This window comes from Mustela putorius, unplaced genomic scaffold (genome assembly GCF_011764305.1).
Source record: "Mustela putorius furo isolate JIRA1106 unplaced genomic scaffold, ASM1176430v1.1 tig00003867_pilon_pilon_pilon, whole genome shotgun sequence".
NCBI classification, from domain to species: domain Eukaryota; kingdom Metazoa; phylum Chordata; class Mammalia; order Carnivora; family Mustelidae; genus Mustela; species Mustela putorius.
Genome location: NW_025422019.1, coordinates 549,312 through 576,746, shown reverse-complemented (window position 1 = coordinate 576,746; position 27,435 = coordinate 549,312). Strand labels below are relative to the sequence as shown.

Below are 27,435 nucleotides of genomic sequence, written 5' to 3'. Positions count from 1 at the left end.
TGCATACAAAACGGAAGCTGTCAACCTGAATAAGCCTCCACAAACACAGTATAAAACCAAAACAAGGATGATCTAGGCACACAGTCCTCCACAGAGAGAGTCTCTGATTCAAAGCACTGTTTTGACCAACCAGATCCACTAAAAAAGGTGAAGCCCTTTACTCACAACCAATGAATGGTCAATCTACAATGAGTTTCATTTCTAATGGAGGCCCGAGGCCTACTGCTGCAGAAATCTCCAGCTGGTCCTAGGTGTCTTAATCATCTGAAGATGTCACGTAACACCTGCCTCATATGTATGCTTTATTGAAGATGATAATTCCAAGAAGATACTTTGTGCATGCACCTGTCAGAATGCAACTGAATGGCACACTTAAAATGTATGCATCTCACATGTAAATTTCACCTTAACAACAACAACAAAAAAAACCTAAACTAAAATACAACTACAAATAGCAATGGTATGTACACTGAACCAAATGGGATGAAGTGTATTAGTGTCCGAACTTACTGTGGTTTCAAAGTAACCTCAAAAAACAATATGTGGGGCACCTGGGTGGCTCAGTGGGTTGGGGCCTCTGCCTTCAGCTCAGGCCATGATCCCAGAGTCCTGGGATCAAGCCCCGCATCGGGATCTCTGCTCAGCGGAGATCCTTCTTCCTCCTCTCTCTGCTTGCCTCTCTGCCTACCTGTGATCTCTGTATGTCAAATAAATAAATGGAATCTTAAAAAAAATCTTAAAACAAACAAACAAACAAACCAAGATGTACTGCAGGTACACAAATGTGATACAAGTGAAAAAGTTAATTTTCAAAGTTGATTTTAGGGGTGACTGCCTGGCTGTTGGTGGAACACATTACTCGAGCTAGGGTCAAGAGCTGAAGCCCCACATGGGGGGGTGTAGAAATTAAATAAAACATTAAACAAATAAAATAAAAGATTTAAAAGGTTTAATTGTAGGGGAGCTCGCAGGGCTAAGTCATTTAAGCATCTGACTCTTGATTTCAGCTCAGGTCATGAGCTCAAGGTCGAGATTGAGCCCTGTGTGGGGGCTCTGAACTAGGCATGGAGCCTGCTTAAGATTATCTTCTCTCTCCCTCCCCACCTGACTCTCGAGCATGCTCTTCCAAAAAAAAAAAAAAAAAGTTTAATTGTAGAATCTTGGCAGTCTACATGTAGATATTCACTGTGAATTTTTTTCAGTTTCTCTGTATACTGAAAATTTTCACAATAAAAATGTTGGAAAAACAGTAACCCATTATTTCTACTAATGACAGCAATGATTTTTAAATGAGATTTACTTATTTATTTTAGAGAGAGAGGGAGTATGAGGGCGGGGTGGGGAGAGAGGGAAAGGCAGGGAGAATCTTAAGCAGACTCAGCGCTAAGCACAGAGCCTACCTGACATGGAGCTCCATCTCATGATCCTGAGATTACCAAGCTAACAGAAAACAAGAGTTCGCCACTCAATAGACTGCACCACCCACACTCCCCAGCAATGATTTTTAATAAATGCTATCTTACTGCCTATTTTTGTAACTTTGAGCTACATCCTAATACTAACCAGAAAATTTATTTTGTTTTCCTGTATAGGTACTTTCAAACCAACAAGATAAACCAGTTACAAGGAAACAAATGTGTTCCCGAATTACTTAAAACTGAGTGTGTTTGCCAGGCACCTTCTTTTTTTTTTTGTTTTGGATAGCACTAGCTCCAATGTATCACACAGGAGAACCTCAACAGGAAACTTAAAATACATACACATACCTCTCATAGTATCCAAAACTGACACGGCCTCTCTACAATAATTTGTAGGGGCGCCTGGGTGGCTCAGTGGCTTAAAGCCTCTGCCTTCGGCTTAGGTCATGATCCCAGGGTCCTGTATCAAGCCCCACATCAGGCTCTCTGCTCAGCAGGGAGCCTGCTTCCTCCCCTTTCTCTGTGCCTGCCCCTCTGCCTACTTGTGATCTGTCAAATAAATAAATAAAATCTTAAAAAAAAAAATTTTAGACTTATCAGCCATTCACCATACAAAAACAAATACAGGGGTGCCTGGGTGGCTCAAGTGGCTAAACGTCAGCCTTTGGCTCAGGTCATGATCTCTGGGTCCTGAGATAGAGCCCTACATTAGGATCCCTGGTCACTGGGAAGTCTGCCTCTCCCCCAACTCATGCTCTTTCGCATGCTCTCTCAAATAATAAATAAATAAAGACATATCCACATACACACACACATACACATTCACTATATGGTCTTTTAAAAACAGTAATAGCTTTCCAGACGGTCCTTTCCTAAAAAGACCATTCACACCAATGCAACATAGACAACAAAATGATTAGAACCTTTCTCCTTTCCCTCCCACCAAAAAAGTGAGGCATTGCTGGTTGACTTCCTCTCAAGGAAAAATTCATGTCTAGGGCCACTGTTCTTTTTTTTTTTTTTTAAAGATTTTATTTGACAGAAAGAGAGATCACAAGTAGGCAAAGAGGCAGGCAGAGAAAGAGAGAAAGAAGGAAGCAGGCTCCCTGCTGAGCAAAGAGCCCGATGTGGGGCTTGATCCCTGAACTCTGGGATCATGACCTGAGCTGAAGGCAGAGGCTTTATCCCACTGAGCTACCTAGGCGCCCCTAAGGCCACTACTCTTAGACTGCTAATTATGTGATACCAAAAGCTTTTTATATTCAAATAGATAATTTCTTCCAAAAGTAATGCACAAGATTGTATTTAAGTTTCTCAGCATAAAAGACAAAAAAAAAAAAAAAATCAGAACGCTAGGGGCACCTGGCATGCAATTCTTGATCTCAGGGTCACTATTTCAAGCCCCATGTTGGATGTAGAGACTACTTAAATAAAAACTTTAAAAATATACATTTAAAAATATTTAAAAAGAAAAAAGAGAAATCAGAACATAAAATGTATTTGAGAAGGAAAGACCTGCACCAAGACATGGCATCAAGAAATTTCAAAACACCAGAGACAAAAATGCCAAATTACCTAAAAGAAACCCAGGTTACAGTCAATCAAGCATCAGCAAGGTATCACAATTCTCAGCACCAACAATGGAAGCTGGAAAACAATTCAGCAATGTCCTCAAAACTCTGGAGGGAAGTAACTGCTACCCTAGACTTCTATAACTAAACTACAGAAGTATGAGTGCAAAACACAATGTTTCCACACATGAAATTATGACTCTCCCAAACTACTGGGAAACTACTGAAGGAGATCCTCCACAAAAACCAAAAGGTAAACTAAGAAAGACAAGGAATAGAACAGAAGGGAAAGATGTAAGAAATCCCTGAGATGTTGGAAAGAATGACCCCAAGGTAAGGTGTAATCTAGGATACTGGGTCCAGGGAAGACAAAGCAGTTGCAGAAGAAAATAGTCCCAAATTCACTAAAGGATGCTCACAGGGTCACAGTAACAGGGATGGGAAGGAGAGAGGTTACCTTTAAACTATATGTATGTGAACCCTTTATTTATTTATTTTTAAAGATTTTATTTATTTATTTGACAGAAAGAGAGAGATCATAAGTAGGCAGAGATGCAGGCAGAGAGAGAAGGAGAGGCAGGCTCCCTGCTGAGCAGAGAGCCCAATGTGACGCCTGATCCCAGGACCCTGGGATTATGACCTGAGCCGAAGGCAAAGGCTTAACCCACCGAGCCACCTAGGCGCCTCATGTAAACCCTTAATTTAAACAAGAGAAAGCAGATCCCATGACCCCACAAACTGGTAACATTCTAAAGCTTTTCTCTCCTACGTGGCTGCCATAAGTGTAGTTTATTTTTTAAACAAACCTGGGATCTTACTTCACGGACATAATTCAAATCTTCCCCAATTTATTCTCCATTCAGCCCTGCATGGCAAAAACCAAGGCTATTTTATCACTCTTAGCAACATTTTCTCCCTTTAAAAGGTATGCCGTGGGTAAGGGGGATAGGTTTAATAGTTCATGAGTCTGAAGGAAGGCACTTGCGTCCAAGCACTGGGTATTGTATGTAGGTGATGAATCACTAAATTCTACACCTGAAACTGGTATTACACTGTATGTTAACTGGAATTTTATAAATACCCACCCTCAAAAGCATGTTAATGTAGTGTTTAAGTCACTTCTTAATTTACTACAAAGAACTGAATGTTTTCTTGAGGACTTCAGATGATAATTGTAAATATTACTATAGAGACCGTAAGTAAGAGTAGAAGAGAAAGAAGCCTGAATGTGCAGCCTCAGGACCATGGAAGCCTGACTGTGTGCATGCTGCCTGCCAGCATTCTCAATAACAGAGCCAGGGGGATATGTTAATTCATTATACAAATGCCAAAAATGAAATAAAATAACTTACCCAGGAGTGACACAGCCACGATTTGAGCCACATCTAGCAAACTCCACACCCCAAACTCTTTCCAACAGATTGTAGATTCCAAAAGGAGACAGCCAACTCTGGCTGAATAGGTACTCATCCTATTACGCTTGTTCATGAGGATGAAATGAAAGATACCTCCATCAGAGTAATGGAATCTTTCAGCAAAAGACATGACATCTCATCACAAGGTTCTGTGTCACACTTAGAAGAGTGGTGTGTTCATGGACATTGCCAAAGTACCTTAAAAGCTAACCTTCACGAACATACCATACCAGCTTTGTCCACAAATCTGGTGCTGAACCAGAAGGCAGATTGAGAAAGCAGCAGAAATGGAGACAAACTTTTTAACTTTTTTATAGTAACAACTCTGACTTGCTCATCAGAAAAATGAAAGGCCCATTAAAAAGGAAAATTTTAAAATTCACAATATGAAACATTGAAAAGATCCCAGAAAAAGATGGGGAGCACAGCTGTGGCTCAAATCAGATGGCTAAAAGAACTGGGGACGTTGGTGGAACCTTCAAAGTGCTCTCATTTTCTCATTTGCAAATTTTATATACATCTTATCCCCACCCTCTTCCCAGATTATTTTTTATTCTCAGCTTGTCATTTACAAATTTCACATACATCTTTATTATCAGCTTTCCCTAAAAATCAGAGGGTTTTGACAATCCTGGGCCAGCAGTCTCACAGTTGACAACTCTCTCTGCCATCTATCAGCAGATGCCCCTTTGAACAAGGCTGGCCCTCTTGGCAGCCACAATCCCCCAAAATCCTATTGCTCCCACCTGCCTGCCCTAGCTTCTTGGTTACAGCAGCAGCTGCTGAGCAGTCTTGGGAAAGTAGCAAGAAAGGACCCATCTCCCAAAGAGAAGATGGATGACATCAGTTCTTCAGGTTGGCCTGAGGTGCCCCAAAGTAGGAAGCTAACCAGACCTAAAAACCCCAAGCTTCCTCTTGGGAGAGCATTTACTTGAGAGAGAGAGAAAGAGAGAGAGAGAGAGAGAACATGTGAGCATGTGTAAGGGAGGACAGCAGAACACAGGAGGGTAGAGAATCACAAGCAGATCCTGTGCTGAGCACAGAGCCTGATGCAGGGCTTGATCCCACAATCCTGAGATCACAACCTGAGCCCAAACCAAAAGTTGGATGCTTAGCTGACTTGCCAACCCAGGTACCCTGCTTTTCAGTACAATTCTGTTAACCTGTGTACTCCAAGAAGAAAAGGAATACAAATGAACTACTATGGAAAATTCTAGAATGTGCCATTTTATGGTGGTCTGCAACATGATAAGTACCAATTCTCAACCAAAAAAATGAACTTCAATTGAATTCCTCCCATCATATACAAAAACTAAACCAAAAAGGGCAACAGACTTAAATGTAAAATCTAAAATTATAAAACTTCTAGAAGAAAACAGGAGAACATCTTTGCGATTTGGGTTAGAAATGACACCAAACACACGACCCATAAATAAACAAAACAATAATGTGAAAACCATTAAATTTAAAAACTCGTGCTCTTGGGGCGCCTGGCTGGCTCAGGTGGTAGAGCAAATCACTCCTGATCTTAGAGTTGTAAGTTCAAGCCCTATGCTGGGTGTAGAGTTTACTTACAAATAATCTTATAAAAATATAGAATAAATTAAAAAATACAAACTCCTGCTCTTTTAAAGACACTGTTAAAAGAATGAAAAAAACCACAAACTAGGAGAAAATAGCTGCAAATCATATACCTGTAAAACAAGTCTCAAACGGAAAAATAAGAAGACAAACTCAAAAACTGACATACAATAAAGATGTACACACTTAACCAAAGACGTTACAGGTAGCAAATAAGCACATGAAAAGATGCTCAACATTATTAGTCATTAGGTAAGTTCAAATGGCTAAAATTAAACAGAACAACTATACCAAGTGTTGACAAGGAGGTAAAGGAACTGGAACTCTCATACTCTGTGGATGGGACCAGAAAACAGTACAACCATTTTGGAAGACAGTTTGGCAATTTTTTACGAAGTTAAATATTCACTTGCCTTGAGAACCAGCCGTTCTCCTCCTTTGTATTTACTCAAGAGAAACGAAGTATATATCTATACAGACTTGTACAGAGATATTCACAGCAGTTTCATCTTTAACAACCCCAAACTGCAAATAAACCATACGTTAACTGGAAAATGGGTAAGCGAACTGTGGTATTCCCAAACAATGGAATCCGACAATAAAAAGGAACCAATTACTGATAAACATTACAACATGGATGTTAATTACATTGAATGAAAGCAGTCCAAAGAAAAAAAAAGGACATTCCATATGATTCATTTATACAAAATTTTAGAAAATAAGGCAATCTATAGGAGAGAAAACCGATCAGTGATTTTCAGGATCCTGGTAGAAATCACAAAGGTGAAAACAAAACTTTTAGTGAGTTATATTCACTCCCAACTGTGAGAGTGATATACATTATATCAAAAATTATCAAACTATACACTTTAAACATGTATAATTTACTCTATGTCATCTAAGCCTCAGGAGAACTACTTTAAAGAAATTAAACCTGAGAAGTTTTACAAAAGGAGATGGGTGGTGCCATTTAGCTGTTAAGGAATCCAGTGAGTAGTAAAATAATATTGCTGATACCAGGGAAGGGATTTCCTTAATTGATCCCAAAACATAGGCAACAAAGTAGCAGGTACTCTCCGCCAGGTGGGAGAGAAAAAACATTAGTAAAAGCTAGCAAAAACACAAAACAAAAACCATTTTGGAAAGAACAGGCCAATGTGGCAAAGAACCAGAGATTTAAAGTTGAGAGTCTTGCCTTTATAGTCAGAGGAAACCTTCATCTGAGAACATTACTCTGGTATAAGCAAGCAGGGAACATGAATCAAAGGAGAAAAGCCTGGGAGCAGGATGAGCAAGCCAAGGTCTTTGTCTGGGTGTGAGCTATAAGCTGAACAAATGCAGTCAGAGTAGGAATAGAAACAGGAGTAAGGACAGAAGAATCTTATGATTAGCAGAACAGGGAGAATTCAGGGAAGGGACACTACTCTTATCTCCTTTTCCATCAAAGTTAACTGTGTGAGGCTAGGGGTTCTAAGGTGAAAAAAGTGAAGCACGCCAGCAGATCTATGAGGCCAAGACTTCAGGTCACTGTGGGCCACCACTGCTGCAGGAGAATCACAAAGTCCAGGTGAGTGAACCCTGGAACAAGCCCACACCAGAGTACAAGCTCACAAAGAAAAGCATCACCCCCTTTACAAACTTCAGACCCAAACCAAGTTAACTTTGAACTGTATCACTGATTTCTAAAATCTAAAAATTATTTTTATAATTTTTATAATTTCATGCATATGAAATAAGACTTTGTTTTAAAACTATAAAAGGGACAGTGTAGAGAACATAGTCAATGGTACTTTAATAGGGTCGTCAGGTGACAGATGATAGCTACACTTGTGGTAAGAACAACATAAAGAACATTTGTAGGATCACTGTGTTGTACACCCAAAACTAACGTAACATTATTAACTACACTTGAAAGAAAAAATAGTAAAACTATAACCAGAGTGCTAAAACACTGGAGGGAAATCAGTCATCTCTAAAAATATTAGCAACATGGAAATTCCACCTATTAACTAGGCAAAATGATCTTTAGTTTCTAGTAATCAACACTGTTTCATGCATATATGCCCTGGCACTAGTTACCTATAAAGACATATGATTAGAATAAAGATCTGTTATGGAAGAACATCAGAAATGCAGTGTCTAAAGTTTTACACGCAGTAAGAATAAAAGTTTTTATCATATTCATCAACAAGGCTGAACTTACAAACCAAGAAATCAATTCAACCCAAATCCTAATTCTATAACCACACTTCTCAAAACCCACCCACTTTACATTCTCCTAAGCCACACGGACAAAGCACTTATGTCAGCCAGCACACATATGCTGCATACCTGTCTGGAAGGTAGGATTCGCTCCAGGGTACATGTTGGGGGAGTAGGCAGGAGCTGCAGCTGCATAGCCCATGGGGAAACCAGCTGGAGAAAAACAGAACAATGGGATATCACTACCTGAAGGAGTAACATAATTTTACAACCATGGCTCCTAAAGACCCAGTCGTTCTTACCTTTTCATCAAACTCCAGACTGACTGAAGGAGCCCAACAGTTTGTCACTAGTTTTCTCCTTTCCTCAGAACTGGAATGGGTCACACATGTCCATTTACAGATGAATGGATAAGGATGTGGTATATATACACAACGGAATAGTACTGAGCCATAAAAAAGAATGAAATCTTACCATTTGCAACAATGTGCATGGAACGTTGTAGCTGGTATTATGCTAAGGGAAGTAAGTCAGCCAGAGAAAGACAAACACCACATGATTTCATTCACATGTAGAATTAAGAAACAAAACAGATGAACATAAAGGGAAACAAAGGAAAAATAAAATAAGATAAAAACAGAGAGAGGCAAACCATAAGAGCCTCTTAACTATAGGGAACAAACTGAAGGTTGCTGGAGGGGATGTGCGTGGGAGGGTGGGGTAACTGGGTGATGGGCAATGAGGAGGGCGGGTGATGTAATGAGCACTGGGTGTTTTTTTGCAACCAATGAGTCACTAAACTCTACCCTGAAACTAATAATATACCATAGGATAACTAACTTGAATTTAAATTTTAAAAAATTGGAATGGGGGGCGCCTGGGTGGCTCAGTGGGTTAAAGCCTCTGCCTTCGGCTCAGGTCATGATCCCAGGGTCCTGGGATCGAGCCCCACATCGGGCTCTCTGCTCAGCAGGGAGCCTGCTTCCCTTCTCTCTGCCTGCCTCTCTGCCTACTTGTGATCTCTGTCTGTCAAATAAATAAATAAAATCTTCAAAAAAACCTGGAATGGGACACAAACATAATTAAGTCTTTTAAACCTGTAAGTAAAGGCAATTGAAAAAATTTAGCAGAAAACTGAGTCAGAATGCCAAAAAACAGAACAAAACAAAAAAAACAAAACTAAGCTGAAGTCAGGAAACTCCTAATTTTCATCACAAAATTTATTACTTGGCAACAGTAGTAAGAATGCTAGGAAACTGTGTGATGAGAGAGCTGTTAACTGGCACACCGACACACGGAAATGGGAAAAATCCAATTTCACAAACCACTTGCAAGCAACCTAATCTTTATTAATATAAATGAGACTGCTTAGTAACACTAAACCATAAGCAACCATAAAACAAAAACATCAAATGTGTCTACAATAAAAACATCAAATAAGACAGCATTATAGTCAAAATCCTGGCTACCAGGCATCCACAAGCAAAGGGGCCACAATTACCTGTTTTTGGCCTCCTGAGAGCCTAAGGACCCCTGTAAGGTTCCCTAGACCTATCTGGGTGAACCTATCTGGTTCACAGTTCAAAATGCTCCATTCAAGTGACAGCTGGACCATTAAAATCTACTTCCTTATATTCAGGGCAAAGAACCAACAAAGATGACCCACATTTCTTAGTCTTTACTATTGTCACAAACTAGTTGTAAAAAGGTGTTAACTTCTCCATCCCTCTTTCCCCTCACCTGTAAATAAAGTTGAAATGGAAAGGCAGACTTCAAATGAAAGACACTGTTGAGACTCAGAGAAAAGTGTCTCCCAGGGATATCTAAGGCATTGTGGTGGTTGAGTAACCAAAGTGAAAAAAACATAAGGTTAGTAGGATAACATAAAGGAGAAAACTGAGTAGAGTTCAGAGTAGAATTCCAAAGGTAATCTTTGTAGATCTGAATGTCATTTATAAAGATTTTGGATAAAGTGCCTTACAGGAATTCCTGCAGTCTCCAGCACAGGTTGGATGCCCTTGCACTGCTGCACCTCCTGCTCCAGCTGTCCTGTAGTTTCCACGGGTCTCTTCCAAGGACAAGGACAGAAGTTCACTCCCACTGCCCCCAAGGAATCCCTACTTGCAAGTGCCCAGTTCTCACTTCATATACAAATCCTCTGCTTCAGAGCTGCTTTCTTCTTTCTCAAAACTGATCCTCCCCTACCTCAATAGAAGCTATTTGGAGTTTCCTTCCTAGATTATCATTTTCCTGTTTGTCCAATTACTTAGAAAACAGTTTGAGGGGGTCAAATGCTCATCAGATTCCCTTATTTTGGACATCAAGGACAGATTCCACTTGATTCCACGGGCCTAAGATGGCTTTTTTTAAAAGACCAGGAAGGTGGTTTTCAATCTGTGTTCAATGAATCCTAAGCATTTCCTTAGAAGCCTCAACTGTGAGCAGCAGGAGGATAAGCAGGCTCTGGAGCCTGCCTGAAACTCACCCTGGGAGATGCTGTAACTCATCTTAGTACTAAGGAACCACTTACAAATCTTTTCTAAGGTTTCATTGTTAAAAAACAAAGTTTAAAATACTATTGACCTAGATCATATCTTAGAGACTTCTCCAACAATTCCCACAAAATCCAAATGACCTCAACTCTCCACAAAGTCTACCAATAAATCCTCCAGCAGCATTGTCTGCTTCTGTACTTGTCTCGTGTCTAAGAGTTCCTGGAACACTATTATTATGTTTGCTGGGCCCTTCCCATCTTCACCTTCTAACAGTGAGTTAAACATGCTCTAAAATGAAAGAGAAAAGCCACATAACAAGTATTTAAAACAGCATAATTAACCACCAAAAACAGGACAGGATGTTTTAAATGTTTTTTCTATTCCTACGCATAGAAGTATACCACCCTCACACACCACCATATCCCACACATACACTACCACACTGACCCAGAACCCCTGCACAGTTGACCTTCCACCTTGGCCATACAAAACCCCCACATGGAAACCCCTGAAAGAACTACCTCCCTGGAACCCCACAAACACTGTTTTAACTGGTCCTGGTTGTAGCATCTTCTGTTTCTTCATTTTTCTAGAAAATTCCAACCTGCAGGGCTCCAATCATCAAAGTTGAGAAGCACTGTTCCTTCCTATCCCTGTCAATCTTTCTGGCAACACCACCATGTTCCTAAAAATGCCCCTCACTGCAAGTACTATGGACTGTTTCCTTCAACATCTGGTCTAGCTCCCTTCTGGGACAGAAACACTGGAATGCTAGAAACTATCCTGCCCAGACTTTGCTCTTGTAAAAGACTGTAAGTGACCCCAAATCTAACCACTTTTATGAGATTCATTACTTCATGAAAATAAAAACTTCAGAGCAAAAGATACCATATGCTAAGTAAAAAAAAAATAAACTAAGAAAAAATACTTGCAAATTACATTAACAAAAAATACTATACAAAATATGAAAATTTAATAATACAAATAATTCTTAAAACTAAAAAAAAAAAAAGAAAAAAAAAGAAAAAAATTCAGTAGAGATCTGGACAGAATTGCTAACTATCACTACATCTATCCCATTTCTAACATGAGACTGGTAAAACTCCCAAAAGCTGAAAACACACTTTGTTGGCAAGACTGTGGGGAAACCATCGCCTCACACACTTCTGGTAGGAATACAAAACAGTAAAAATACTATGGAGGAAAAATCAGAAGCATCTTAAAAATTACATATGTGGGGCACCTGGGTGGCTCAGTGTGTTGAAGCCTCTGCCTTCGGCTCAGGTCATGATCCCAGGGTCCTGGGATTGATCCCCACATCGGGCTCTCTGCTCAGCGGGGAGCCTGCTTCCTCCTCTCTCTCTCTCTCTCTCTCTCTCTGCCTGCCTCTCTGCCTACTTGTGATCTCTCTCTGTCAAATAAATAAATGAAATCCTTAAAAAAAAAAATTAAGTATGCATTTACACTCTCACCCAGCAATCCCATCTCAAGGAACCCACTCTGAAGATAACTTCCACAATCAACATATGCTGTAATATTACAGGAATATCCAAATACTTCAAACAATACATCTACCCAAGAATTGGTTGAATCTAACTATGGAAACCCCCAAGATGCAGGTGACATAGCAGTACTCTGCAAAATAAAAATAGAACAAGGCAAACCTTTGTAAACGGACATGGAATGATTTCTAGGATATACTGAGTTGACAAAGCAAAGCGAACATCTCCACCACCTGAATCTCCATTCCAGAAAAGAAGCCGTTATTCAGCCACGAGCAGTACATGGATTGCCAGCCTCTGGCAGCAGCGCCTCCAAAGGCCACTTCTACCTAATGAGGGCCTTCTTTAACTTCCAGTTCTTCCCTCACAGCTCCCCCATGAGCTGAGAATTCAGCAATGTGTAGCACAGTCCTGAGGCTCCCCACTACCTGATTCTGCATCCTCTTCATTAGACCTTTCACAAATGTTCCCCAAAATGCCTACTACTCTAATTTCATCTCAGTGTCCATTACCAATTGCAGTGAGGGCATGATATGAACTGAGTATTGGTGTCTCCTTCAAAATTTATGTACTGAAATTCTAATTCCCAAATTTGACAGTATTTGAGTATACTCAATTGTGGTAATCATTTCACAGTGTATACATATATTAAATCATCACATACACCTTAAAAAAAAACAAAAAAACAAAAAAAATATACTGGGACACCCGGCTGTCTCAGCAATTAAGTGTCTGCCTTCAGCTCAGATCATGATCCTGGGATTGAGTCCCACATCTGGCTCCCTGCTCAGTGGGGAGCGTGCTTCTTCCCCTACCTATTGCTCTGCTCCCCCTGCTTATACTTGCTCTCTGACAAATATCTCTTAAAAACAAAACAAAAAAACATACTGTACAACCTAAATATATATAATTTTTACTTGTCAATCATACCTCAAAAAAGCTCAGTTAAAAAAAAAAGTTAATCAGCATGCTATCTACCTCAAAGGGAAGGCATCAACTGGAGCCACAATTTTTAATATACTGTATATTACATTCAATGAAAAAACACTAGGCATGACAAGAGACAGAACTGCATAACTGAAAAACAAAAGAAAAAGACAAATTGACAATAGAAACAAACCCACATGTAATTCACAGACAGCCTTCAACCAAGTCTTTAAAATAACTTAGTATGTTGGAGGAAAAAAATGGAGTAGATGAAAAGATTCAATAAATGGGTTTTTTAGCAAATCAAAGAAAAATTAGCAGGGTTGGTGAAATGGAAGCAGATCAGTGCAAAATATCCACATTAAAACTCACAGAAGAAAATAATGTAAAATACAAAAAAGGATGCAATAGATGTGAGATAGAGTAAAATGGTTTAACATACCTATAAATGGAGTCCCAAGAGAGAAGGGAGCAGAAAAAAAGTATTTGAAAAGTCACTACTATTGCACTTTGGGGGAAAAAAAAATCAACTTACTGAGGTTATTTTCAATGTTAATACACACACACAGTATTATCTACAGCTGCTTCAGTTCTGGAAAAGCAGAACTGAGGAGTTGCAACAGAGACACTATGGCCCACAAAGCCTGAAATATATACTACACCTGGACCTTTATGTAAAGTTTGTCAACCCTGCTTCTGACCAATCAAAGAACTGGAACAAAATTTAGACAACCTGCATAGAACTGGAGTATGACAGTCACTGATTTATTAAACTATCAGGTAAAACTAATACCATTGAGTTTTGCCTATTTCCCTTGCTCTAGATCCACTCAGGATTCTCAGGAAGCTACCTGGCGTTCTGTTTAAACTGTCTTGATAATTTAAAGACAACAGGTCTCACTACTACATTATTCTGGAAAATTCTGTCACTCCTCTTCTGTCTCTCTATTCAGTCCTTCTGGAGCACTTAATTCTCCCCAATTCTTCTGACATCTCGATTTCTTAACTGGTCTCCTACTGCCCCCTCTTCCCTTATTCTGCAGCCCTGTTCTCCCATTTAGCAGTGTTTTACCTACAATTTAACCTGAATTTTGTTCAAATGATTTGCTTTTTCATTTCTTTAAATTCCAATTCATTCTCTTTTCCCCCAGTGTCTTGTTCCCCTCTTAGAGTCTTATTTCTTCTAGATCTTCAATTACTCTAAACTTGTATGATGTGGTATCTGATATTCTATTCCTGAAATTGGTCATGACTGGTAACTCTTATGTGATAAAGAAGTCACATGTTTTATAATAATTTTGCGAGGAAACCCACACAACCTGGAATGAGAACATGTGCCTCCACAGCAGATCTGCTTTTGCTGCTCTCAGGTGCTGGGGGTAATGCAGGCTGCAGACTACTTTTTATGTTCGTTTCTTAAAAATTATGGACTGCCCTCCACCACCCAGGTAAGTACAAGTAATACAAAGTACAGCCTCCAACATTCCTGACGGGGTACAAAGTTTTAGGAGAGATCTTCCCTTCCTATAGAGCCCAAGCAGAGACAAATTGCCTTGTGGAGCCAGTGAATGGATTTTTTTACTCTAACTCTTCCCTGGGAGTATCATCTGCTGGAGGAACCAGGTTGATGAGGGGTCCCACCTCCAAACCCCAGACTCACTTTCCCCATGTGGGTTATTAAAACGCACGGAAAGCAAAAATCCAAAATAAAACTTTAACATTACAAATAATTACTCCTTGTTAGATGTCACCAATAAGGATGTCCACTTGCTATTTTCAAACAACCAGTTCCTTTTCCCCCAAATTTTGCTTTACCACCTCCCTCACAGCCCATGTTCTACTAGCTGACTCCAATAAGGAGGAAAGTGGCTCAGGTCTAAATTAATTAGTAGAATCCCCTCCCTGGCCCTGGGATGGAAGCAGAGTGCAATCAGAACACGTCCCAGGATCGGTCTGATTAGAGAACAAGAAGCCCCAGGGAGACTTCCTATAGAGTAGAGATAGAGGCTCATAGCTAGGGTACTACTGGGGGGTGGTTGCTGAACACCACAAAGAGACCACAATGGAGAGACATGCAACCTGTGACCAACACTGAGCCAATCCCGAGGAAGTGAAGTTGAGCCTAGGAGGTAGAAACTAGATCCTAGTCCAACTGCTGGAGCCACCAGATCAAGCTTTGACCAAAGCCAGTCCTAGCTCTTGATTTTTCAGTTTCATGACCCAAAACATTTTCTTCTCTGTATAGATCACTTTGAGCTACGTTTGTCAACTGAAAGCATTCTGAGCAACAAGGAAATTTACCAAGTGTTCTAACTTCAATAATGAAACAAAGTTTTACTTGCTTACCTGGATAACCAATTCCTTTGGCATTTGCATAGGGAACTCCGGAAGAACCAGGGCTATAAACAGGATTCATGATTTCAAGAACTAAAAAGGGAAAAAAAAGTAATTTAGCCAAGCACTTTTATTCTCTGGTTTTTCTCCAATATCACTTGCAGAAGAGCAGGCAGCAAGGGTCCCTTCTCTAGTTGATGAGAAACAAGGCATTTCATGCTGCTGCCAACCAACACAGAAAAGGCAGGCCAGAAGTCCTGATGAAAGCCCACCTAAATACTGTAATCTTTCCAACTTCTTCAGTCCATCAGAAGCTAAGGGAAAATGTGTTCTCTATGTCCCTGCTTAAAACAGTGAATAAAAGTTATGATCTAAATGTCCTTGTAACAAAGAATAGTTAAGGAAACCAGACCTATGCAGAATATGAAATATTACAGATACTTTTTAAAGTGTTTAAAAACATGACTGATATGTGACAAAAGGAAAAGAACAATGCTGCATTATGCAGTATGATCCTAAATCTGCACCTACATGTAGTACAGGCATGTGCACTTCTAGCACAAACAGAAAAAATCTGGAAGAATATAAAAAAAAATGTGAACAGAGATGATCTCCAGATGGGATAGGTTTAGTGTTCTTTTTATACTTTTCTCTATTTATTAAATAACCTTTGTTAAATATATATCTGTTTTAAGAGACAAATCAGCTATAGTCTAGCAACTCTACTAATCCATTTGATGTTTTTTCATCCTTTTTATTTTTCCTGAAAAGTTCAAGAGCTTGCACAGCCACCAGCATCATTTTATCCCTTCCCCAATAGAAAAATATGATTCTCATCAGTATCTCCAGCAAGCTCCTCTGAATTCTGTCAACCAATGTATTACGAAAGTATGTTTAAGACTACTCTATATTCCTCACCTATATTCCTCACTGGTGTGGAATGGTGGTAGTAAGGATGAAGGGGATCTTAAATTTAAATATAAAAACAGTACAGGATAGGGCGATAGCAGGCAAGAGGTACATGGGAACTCTGTGCCTTCTGCTCATTTTTTCTGTGAACCTAAAACTGTTCTAAAAAAGTCTACTTAAAACTAAAAATAAAGAGGGGTGCCTGTGTAGCTCAGGTCTTGCTCTCACAGTCACAAGTTTAAGCTCCACAATGGGAACCTACTTTAAAAATAAATAAAATTAAAAATAAACAAAATGTACACATATATACTTATTTAGTGTCTGCCTCACCCACCACATCCCCCACCAGAAAGTAGCCTGTGGCAGACAGGAACAGGGACTTGTTCCTATTTACTGTAGTATCTCTAGCACCAGTAACAGTACCTGGGACAAAAAAGGTGCAAGTACCTGACTTCTTGTTTTTAAAAAAGATTTTATTTATTCATGAGAGCGAGCGAGAGAGAGAGAGTGAGAAGCAAGCTTGCTGCTTATACTCGACTCTAGGACCCCTGGATCATGACCTGAGCCAAAGGCAGGCACCCAACCAACTGAGCCATCCAGGTGCCCGACCTGCTGACTTTCTAAAAACATATACACATTCAAACACTGCAGGTATCAAATTCCATTACAAAAACATATTGCAAAAATTAACCACTTCAAAGTCTCAGCTTACCTGACTCATTTAAAAATAATCACAATCAAGAAGTTCAGTACACATAAAAAAATACCCAGTCATATCCCTAGACTTTGTAACAAGTTCTAGTCTAAATTAGGAATAAGTCAGGAACATCAGTGATTAGGCCATTCTTACTTAAATAACTGTTTTTTTAAACTTCTAAGCCAAAGTTACTATGACATCCACAATTACAACTAAGAGATTAGTCTAGATCAGTGCTAACAAACAGTACTCTCTGCAACAATGAAGATGCTCTCTATCTGTGCCTTCCAATAAGGCAGCCACTAGCTAAAAGTTAACTACTGAGCACCCCAAAAACATGGCTAGTGAAGGATCTGATTTTTAAATTTTATCTGACTTCAACTTAATTTTTTAAAATTAATTTATTATGTAATCTCTACACCCAATGTGGGGCTTGAACTCATGACCCCGAAATCAAGAGTCCTCCAACTGAGCCTCAACCTAAATTAAATAGTCATATGTGCCGAGGGACTACCATATGGACAGCAGTCTACAATACAGATGAGAGAACACAAGGATAGAAAGGCACAGAAAGCAAGCAGGAGAATCAATTACATATCTTACCACAGAGTTAAGAACAAACAAACTGGGAGGTGCCTAAGTGGCTCAATCGGTAGGTAAAGCGTGTCTGCTTTGGGCTCTGGGCATGATCCCAGCGTCCTGGGATTGAGCCCCATGTTGGGCTCCCTGCTCAGCAGGCTCCCTGCTGCTTCTTCCTCTCCTCCCCACTCATGTTCTCCTCTATCTCTGACACTCCCTCTCTCCAATAAATAAGATCTTAAAAAAAAAAAAAATAGAATAAACAAACTGGGGGCACCTGGTGGCTCAGTCAGTTAAGCATCTGACCTTTAATCTCAGGGTCATGAGTTCAAGCACTGCATTAAAAAAAGAATAAACAAATTGGCAATTGCCAATCCCTATTACCCTGTACTTTTAACCTATTCTTGGTGGATCTCCAACAGAACTGCATAAGCCCTAATCTCTGTCGTTCAACTATGATCTGCTCAGTAAGTATATAATTCTCAAAATTCTGTTTCTCTATTCTGTGCCAGAACCTAATTTTCTCAATTGAATTCAAGATAAGCAAAGCACTATGCAAAGGCCACAGAGAACACAAAAAGAGCAAGTCACAATCTTCGGAGTTTACAATCTAGAAAAGTGTTGTCCAATAGAACCTTCTGTGAAGATGAAAATGTATGATAACTGTACATGTAAAGTAGCCACTAATGGCTGGCTAGTGAACACCTCAAGTGTGGCTAGCACAACTAAGGAACTACATTTTAACTTAAACAGTCACAAGTAGGTGATAGAGATTATATTGGAGAACTCTGGCCTATAAGACAAAAGACATGAGGAGCACCTGGGTGGCTCAGTTACTAAGCTTCTGCCTTTGGCTCAGGTTATGGTCCCTGGATCCTAAGATCAAGCCCTGCATTGGGCTCCCTGCTCAGCGGGAGGGCTGCTTCTATTCCCTCTGTAAGTACCATAAAGGAATGAAATGTTCTGAAGGTTGAGAGAGCAAAAATTCAACAGGTGAGGGGAGGAACAGTCAGGAAAAACTTGATTATAGAAAGTAGTAGCTCTGAACAAGTATGATCCCAAGAAGCCACTGAAGAGAAAATGCAAGATGCACTTTAGGAATAAGGGGCTATTGGGTTTGTAGAGAACTAACACAGATGATTATGAAAACACAGGTTAATTTCTTAGAACCATCATGTGTAGACCCTTAAATGTAGGGCTGAGCAGATGACATCTGGTAGGCAATGAAGCTCATGAGTAACATGGTAGACTAACACAGGTGACCTGGTAATTCTATTCCTTGGAATATACCTAAGAGTAATGAAAACATACATCCACACAAAAATCTGTACACGAATTTTTATTATTCATACAGCCAAAAAATCGTAAACAACCAAATGAAGCACTGAACACAAGGTTCTCCTGCCATAAGGATCTCAGTGTAAACCAATAATACAATTCCACTATACGCTTGTCACTACAAAGTACACAGAATTGCCTATGGATTCTCAATACCGTAAGTTTCAAACTACCCAGAGGTTTTATTTCCTAAAAGCATTTTTACCTCCCCAGAGGATAATGTTTCCTCAAGAGACCGAAAAATCTTTTTTTTTTTTTGGAGATTTTTTTAATTTACTTATTTGACAGAGATCACAAGTAGGCAGAGAGGCAGGGGGGTGGAGGGGGTGGAAAGCAGGCTCCCTGCTGAGCAGAGAGTCAGATGCGGGGCTTGATCCCAGGACCCCGAGATCACGATCTGAGCCAAAGGTAGAGGCTCCAACCCACTGAGCCACCCAGGCACCCCAAGACCGAAAAATCTTAATGAACTGAAAATATTAGGCAAGAAAATATAAAAAGATTGATGAAAAATGTTGCGGGGTTCCCTCTCCTACAATAAAAGGGCTTGACTGAGGAATATAAAAACAGTCTGTGGGGGCACCTGGGTGGCTCCGTGGGTTGGGCCCCTGCTTTTGGCTCGGGTCGTGATCTCGGGGTCCTGGGATTGAGTCCCGTGTCGAGCTCTCTGCTCGGCGGGGAGCCTGCTTCCCCCTCTCTCTGCTGCCTCTCTGTCTACTTGTGAGCTCTCTGTCAAATAAATAAATAAATAAAATCTTAAAAAAAAAAAAAAAGTCTGTGAACTAATGTCCAAAAAAAAAGCTTCTTAGGTTACTTGTTCAAATAATAAGAATACCCCAAGATTCTAAGCCTCAAGAGCAGAGAAAAATACTTTGTTCAGCTTTCTGTTTTTCACCAGTGCTAGGCACTCAGACAGCTTATATGTATCTTCTGAATGTTTTTGAAGAACTATGTGATAGAAATATAACTTTTCACAGCAATAAATATGAAGTTGAGCATGTGACTCTTCATCTCAGGATAGTTGAGTTCAAGTCCCATATGGGTATAGAGCTTACTTAAAAAAAAAAAAAAAATGAAGTTGAGACATTTATTTAAAATATAACTCTGCCTGTCAAATAAATAATCTTTTAAAAAATAATTAAATAAAAAAAATAAAATATAACTCAGAATAGTTGAAACATCATATATTTATTGATTAGTGACTATGAAAGCAGAACCCAGTGGACAATCTTAACATTTCCAGAAAACAAACTATTTTTTTTTTAAAGATTTGTTTATTTATCTGACAAGAGATCACAAGTAGGCAGAGAGGCAGGCAGAGAGAGAGGAGGAAGCAGGCTCCCTGCAGAGCAGAGAGCCCGATGTGGGGCTCGATCCCAGGACCCTGGGATCATGACCTGAGCTGAAGGCAGAGGCTTAACCTACTGAGCCACCCAGGTGCCCCAAGAAATCAAACTATTTAACATTAAATGCATGCTCATATGACAGAATTACTCTGCATCACCTAAGGTACTACTACAAAAACATTACAATATAAATCTAATGAATCCTATCTAATGCATTTTTGGTAGACAAAAATTTCCTTTTAAATTACAGAACCTATACCTGTAGGGGTGCCTGGGTGGCTCAGTCTAGTTTACAGAAAAAGAAGTTGGAGGAATAGGATCAATAACACCATGAAGCAATCAGACACAACCAAAAGATGGGGCATCTTAGAGGACAAGTAACCCAGTTTTTTTCAGTAAGTCAATGGTCTGAAACCTGGTGGGGATGGGGGTGGTGGGAAGGCAGGGAGGGCAGTTCTAGATTAAAATAGATTTAGACATTAAAACCACTACGTAGTTTTGTTTGGATTTTGGTTTAGATTGAAAAAACTGTAAGAAGATATTTAAAGGATTTGGGGACACAAGTGAATATGGGCTAAGTATCAAATGGTATTCATTTTGCTAGGTATGGTCATAGCATTTTGGTTACATAAAGACAAGATTTTTCAGAAGTATATGCTGAGGCATACACTACAAAAAAAAAAAAAGAAATGATGTCTCTAAGTATTCTTACAAAAAAGGAAAACTACAGTAAAATACTAATGATTGTTATGCTGAGGTATTGGGTTATGCCTGCATATGGTATTGTTACTCATTTCAAGTTTGCGTAACAAAAAAAATAAAGAAAAAAACACATCATCATCATTCTGCCTCCTATCCTAGTGCCATTGGCAACCCAGAAACCAATTTTCCAGTCTGATTTACTGAGGACCAAAGACTCCAATTCCAACACTGGATCCAGAAGGTACCACTTTTTTTTTTTTTTTAAACCCATGTGGAATGTCTCAACTGTCAGAATACCTATGGGTGGTCTGACACCTGCACCAGGAAACCCAATCTCAGATTTACCTTTAAAAAAGATGACAGCAAAAATTCTTGAATTTGAAAATCCAGTAATTATCAAAGATACATTTAAGACCCATCACTGTATTATTTTCTCTAGTTTCAAAAGATTCCATGATCTAAAGAAAGTTCCCACACACAACAGAAATTATAAAACTTTGAAGGCCTTTTAAATAGTATTTCATACCAACAAAACTAATTTCAAGAGGGTTAAATTTTATTTCTCTCAGAGACTAATATACAAGATATACCCTTTAGCACAACACTGGAAATTCTCAGCAATGTTTGATATTATAAAGAAGAGCATATAAGACGACAAAGTTCTTCTCAACTCCCTCAAAGTCTCCCTTCACTATTGAGGTTTGCAACCTACTGGGAGAAATTCATGTATTTCTCACAGGACTGGTCAGACTCCAAAGACAGAGATGTAGAGTGGAAAGCAGACATGAAAAAGTAACTATTACTTTATCACACTGGTGTACCACTGTTCTTACAGGTGTTTCAACTGATATTGGAAAAGAAGCTGTTTAAGTGAGACAAGTTTGGTGGACAAAAATTTCCCTTTAAACTACAGAACCTATACCTATAAGGGTCCTGGATGGCTCAGTCTGTTAAGACTCCAATTCTTGATTTCAGTTTGGGCCTTTACCTCAGGGTTGTAGGTTCAAGCCCCATGCTAGTCTCCACACTGGCTGCAGAGCCTACTTTAATTTTATTTATTCATTTGACAGAGAGAGATAAAGCACAAGCAGGCAAAGTAGCAGGCAGAGGGAGAAGCTCCCTACTGAGTAAGGAGCCTGACATCAGGCTCTATCCTAGGACCCTGGGACCATGACCTGAGCCAAAGGCAGTTGCTTAACCAACTGAGCTACCTAGGTGCCCCGTGGAGCCTACTTTAAATATATATATATATATATATTTTTTTTCTACAGAACCTATAAAAAGTTAAGATATTTAAAATGCACTTAAATTTCAGGCACCTGAGTGAGCATACTGAGTTAAGCATCTAAGCCCTGCATCAGACACTCTGCTCAGTGGGAAGCCTGCTTCTACTGCTCCCACTCCCCGCCCCCGCTTGTGTTCCCTCTCTCTCTCTAATAAATAAATAATATCTTTTTTAAAAATCCACTTAATTTTTTTTCAATTCTAATCCTCTACCTCTGTGGCATTATACTAATTTTCCTGGTGTTCAAAAATTCCAATGATTTTGGTATCACAATTCTAAACTCAAAATGAAAATGAGTTGAAAGGCAGGTGTAGAGCAGAATAATCAATATCCTAACAAATATATCATGGCCTGATAAAAAGGCAGGGGGCAATAATAGCAACAGCAGCAGATGGTGCTTCCTCCTGAGATGCAGGCACTTGCCTCACAGGCACAACCCAATCTTCCCACTATTTACAAGGACAGGAACCAGGAAGAGGGGATGCTGCTACCTGCTCAGCATTTCTAGAGACTGCTGCCCAAGAACACCAGGCAGAACGCACAGGCCGCCAGCTGTCTCCAACTCAGAAGGCCTTCGGAGACCTCTAACAATCCTCAGCTTCCATTTAGTCACAAACACAACTAAACATAAGAAACATGCAAACACCCCAACCAAAGCAAGCTAGCTTTATTAATCTGAAGGAAAAAACAAAACAAAACAAAACAAACCTTCACAATATGCACACACTAGCTTTGGCATTAAAAAAGAGAACTTGAAGTTATCCAACTGGATGTCAGCAAAAATAGTACACTACTTTACTTAACAAATTTGCAAAGTGTGTCCCTATTATTATCCACAGCAAAAACTTTTAAACATTTTCATGTAATATTTGAGAAAATCTCAAATTACACAAGGATGACTTGAGAATTTAAGGTGTGGGAACAAGACAAAATTCTTCCTGCAGGCAAAAACTCTCCAAAATATTTTTATGTATGACTTGAGTGAAACAATAACTCATACAATCCATTACATGCATTTACATATATTATGAAAGAAAAATACCGTTTGTTGACAGGTTGCAAAAGTACACCTTCTTTTCAAAGTTAACCCAGATTGGGCCACGAAACGTCCTTTCTGAAGAAATCATTAAAAGCCTTTCAAGCCGGAGGGCGAACACTAAGCTTCTGGCAGGCAAATGGAATAATTTTCACTTCGTGGGCAGACAAAGTGAATAGTTTACACATCGAAATGATTACAACCGTAAGAATCCTAAATCTAAGTTACAGAAAACAACACCCTGCTGCTTCTCATTTTTTCATACGTTTTCCTGACCGGATCTGAGTCGGACCTTAATAAGGCCAAGGGAACATTCTTGTGCACTGACTCCACCTCTCACCGGCCACCTGGGCAGCACCCCCCTCCCCCGCCGCCCACACCGCACCTGCCGGTGCGCGAGTCCGCGCCCAGCTCCGCCTCCCTTGGGCTCCCAGCTGCCTGGTTTACCCCACCCGGCAAAGCACAGCCAAGGTTCGGCCCAGGGGCCGACAGGCCGTACCCCGAACCCGGCGCCAGACAACCCCTAGCCGCGGGCCCGACCTTGGCGCCTTGGCGCCGCCCCAGGCCGGCCGCACAAAGCGCCGCACTTCCGGCCGGGCAGCGCCGCCACCCGAGCCCGCCGCCCCGGCTCGCGCGCAGTCGGGGGCCCAAGAGGGCGCCGCGTCGCCCCTCCGCCCCGCCCCCACCCGGGGGCGCCCGCCCGCCCGCACTCACCGCGCCGCGACGGCGGCGGCGGCGGCGGCGGCCTGGGCCTCAGTGACCAGCGCACGCCGGCCCGGGGCGGGCTCGGCGGTGGGGCTTGGCGAGAGGCGAGCGCCGCAGAGGAGTGCTCCGATGCGGGGGCTGAGCCTCGAAGTCCCCGGTCGCCGCCGCCGCCTCCCCGGCCCGCGCTTCCAGTCGCCCTGCTTCGCCTGGCCCGCCTCTCCGCAGCCCGCGCTACCAGCCGACGCTGCGCAGCCAACGAGCCACCGACCTCACTTCCGCCTGGTGCGCGCCGCTGCGAGGACGCGCTGGCACGTGACTGGAAGACTCCGCTCAGACTAGGGTAGTGGCGTGCGCGCTCCCGCCGGCGTCTGAGAGGCCCCCGGATGGAGAGTTTCTGGAGCCGGTTGGCGTGCGACCCAAGGCTGGTCCGTCTACCCTAGGGCACCGCGTGCGGGTGGGAGAGTAACCCGCGGCGGCGGCGCCCGCGCCCACGCGGACGTCCGTGTGCGCTTTTCGGAATAGCTACTCAGATGGAGTTTTTCCTCACCCTGCTTTTGCCCTTCTAATGCAGCGTGGGAGGCACATATTGGAATATAGAGTTTTACTAAGATTTTTTATGAGAAATATGTCTTCGATTTTGTATTAAAACAGCTACCGTACTGCAGGAACCTTTGTGTAAATGAAGACGCAAAGGTGCGGTGGGGGTGTGTGACCCGGTCCTGGCTGTGATGCTCGATGGTGACAACTGAGGGCAAGGCTCAGCACCCCCCCAGCCAGGGCTAGTGTAGTGGCGGGCAGTCGAAGTGTTATCCCACCAAGTGGCATAGGGGTCCGGACTGGAATATCGCTGGGACACTCGCATGCCCCAGAGCACCAGGTAGAGGCTGCCAGCACCGACACTACGCTCACTCTGCCAATCACTATTTCCAAAGCTCCGCATTCATTAGGTCATGTAATATCCGTAATAAATCATTTTGCAAACGAGGGAATTAAGACGCAAGCTGATAAGCATTCACGCTATTAGGAAACCCACTCGCATTCAAACCCCAGCATCTGGCTTCAGAGTGTTTTGTTTGGTTTTGTTTTGTTTTAATTTATTTGACAAAGATCACAAGTAGGCAGAGAGGCCGGGTGGGGGGAAGGGGAGCAAGCAGGTTCCCCGCTGAACAGAGAGCCTGATGGAGGGCTCCATCCCACAACCCTGGGACCATGAGCTGAGCTGAAGGCAAAAGCTTAACCCACTGAGGCACCCAGGCGCGCCCAGAGTGCATGTTCTTAAAGGGAAGTCCTCGGATTTGGTTTTCCCAGAACAACCTTGTGTGACATTAGTAGGACCCACAGATTCCCTGCTTGAGCTGAGTCAGTCTGCCTTGAAAAGAGGTGGAGGAATCCTGTGATGCAGGCTGGGATGGGTCCTTCAGAAGGGCCTGGAGAAAGCAAGGGCCTGTACTCAGCACAAAGAGCCCAGGCAGTTTACCTATGGAGAGACATTCAGTACATACAGCTTCTAAAGACTCTTTATCTGGCACATCTGCAAGAATTCAGTGTAGGTTAAACAGGTTGCAAAGGACAAGATTTCTGGCAAGGTGTAAATGTGGACTTTTTTTCTTTTTCTTTTTCTTTTTTTTTCAAGATTTATTTATTGGTGGGGGGGTGGGAGGAGGGGCAGAGGGAGAGGAAGAAACATCCTCCAGTAGAGTCCCTGCTGAACTGAGCTGGATCCCAGAAAGCCCAGATCATGGCCTTAGCCCAAATCAAGAGTTGGCTGCTTAACTGACTGAGCCACCCAGGTGCTTCTGAAGATTTTATTTTTTAGTAATCTCTACACCCAACTTGGGGCTGAACTTGCAAGTCCAAGATTAAGAGTAGCATGCTCCACTAACTGAGCCCGTCAGGAGCCCTAAATCTTGACAGTTTTAAATAAAATGATGTTACTCTTTAAAAATACCCATTAAGGGGTGCATGGGTGGCTCAGTGGGTTAAAACCTCTGCCTTTGGCTCAGGTCATGATCCCAGGGTCCTGGGATCGAGCCCCACATCCGGCTCTCTACTCAGTGGGGAGCCTGCTTCCTCATCTCTCTCTGCCTGCCTCTCTGCTTACTTGTGATCTCTGTCTGTCAAATAAATAAATAAAATCTTAAAATAAAATAAAATACCCAGAATATAAACACTATAGCTCTTCAATCCCCACCTTTTTCCATTTTAAAAATACATGAGTAAATTATGTAACAAAAAATTTAATTGTTCCATTTTCTCCTTGACTGTTTCTATTTCACTGCCCCCACAGAATTTTACCCTAATATACTTGTGTGTTGAGTGTCTTTTTTTTTTTTTTTAATCACTTTTATCTGTCAGGATAGCTAGGAAATGTTCTAGTAATAACAAACCCAAAATCTTGGTCTCTTGACACTACAGAATTTTATTTCCCACATATCCATCAGGTCAAAAACAGATGGAATTGTCTGAAAAACTACACAAACAAAATAATTCAGCAAACTGGAAAAATGTACATATATATGTATATATATATATACATATATATAAAATATATATATATATAGCTATCATGCATCTAGTTAACAACCAGTTGGAAAATACAATGAAATTATGCAAAAGATCAATATTATACAAGGAATATATAAATATAACAATGTAATAACTAGAAATAAACTTTTATAAGAATTTAACAAGATCTATGTGAATAAAACTTTAAATAATCCCTGAATGGCACAAAACACTTAAACACATGGTGAAAAACATCATGTTCTTGGATGAGTAGATTTAACATCAAAGAGATGTCAATGCTTCCTAAATTAATTTATAAATTTAAATAAAATTCCTATGAAACACCAACAATTATTTTTAACTAGATGAACTGATTCTGATTTACATATGGGAAAATATCAGAAAGAATCGAAAGAATTGGCCAGGAAAACTTTGAAAACAAAGAGTTATAGGGTGGTGGCTGGCTACTAGATAAGAAAACATATTTGAAAGCCTCAGTGGGGTGCTTGGGTGGCTCAGTTAGTTAAGCATCTGCCACCATTCAGCTGAGGTCCTGATCCCTGGACTCTGAAATAGAGCCCTGAGTCCTCTCTGCTCAGTGGGGAGTCTGCTTCTCCTTCTCCCTCTACCCTTTGACCCCTGCTCTTGCTCTGGCTATCTCTCTCCCTCAAATAAATAAAATCTTAAAAAAAAAAAAAAGCCTCAATAAGGAGCACTTGGGTGGCTCAGTCAGTTAAACATCTGCTTTTGGCTCAGGTTGTGATCCCAGGGTCCTGGGATTGAACCCTGCATCAGGCTCCCCACTCAGTGGGGAGTCTGCATCTTCCTCTTCCCTTCCCTCTACCCTGCTCATATGCTCTCTCTCTCTCAAATAAATAAATAAATACTTTT

The 27,435-nt window shown here is 41.0% G+C and overlaps 1 protein-coding gene across 1 annotated transcript in view; it reads right to left on the bottom strand.

Annotated features, from left to right (window-relative positions):
• FAM168B (family with sequence similarity 168 member B) overlaps positions 1–24,329 on the bottom strand; it is a 42,875-nt gene extending 18,546 nt beyond the window's left edge. The window contains exons 1-3 of the mRNA XM_045066527.1: positions 24,049–24,329; positions 15,458–15,538; positions 8,317–8,400 (exon numbers count right to left, since the gene is read on the bottom strand). Coding sequence (XP_044922462.1) covers positions 8,317–8,400; positions 15,458–15,527 — 154 coding nt within the window. The 5' untranslated portion in view covers positions 15,528–15,538; positions 24,049–24,329. The remainder of the gene's footprint in view (positions 1–8,316; positions 8,401–15,457; positions 15,539–24,048) is intronic.
• Positions 24,330–27,435: the final 3,106 nt, after the last annotated feature.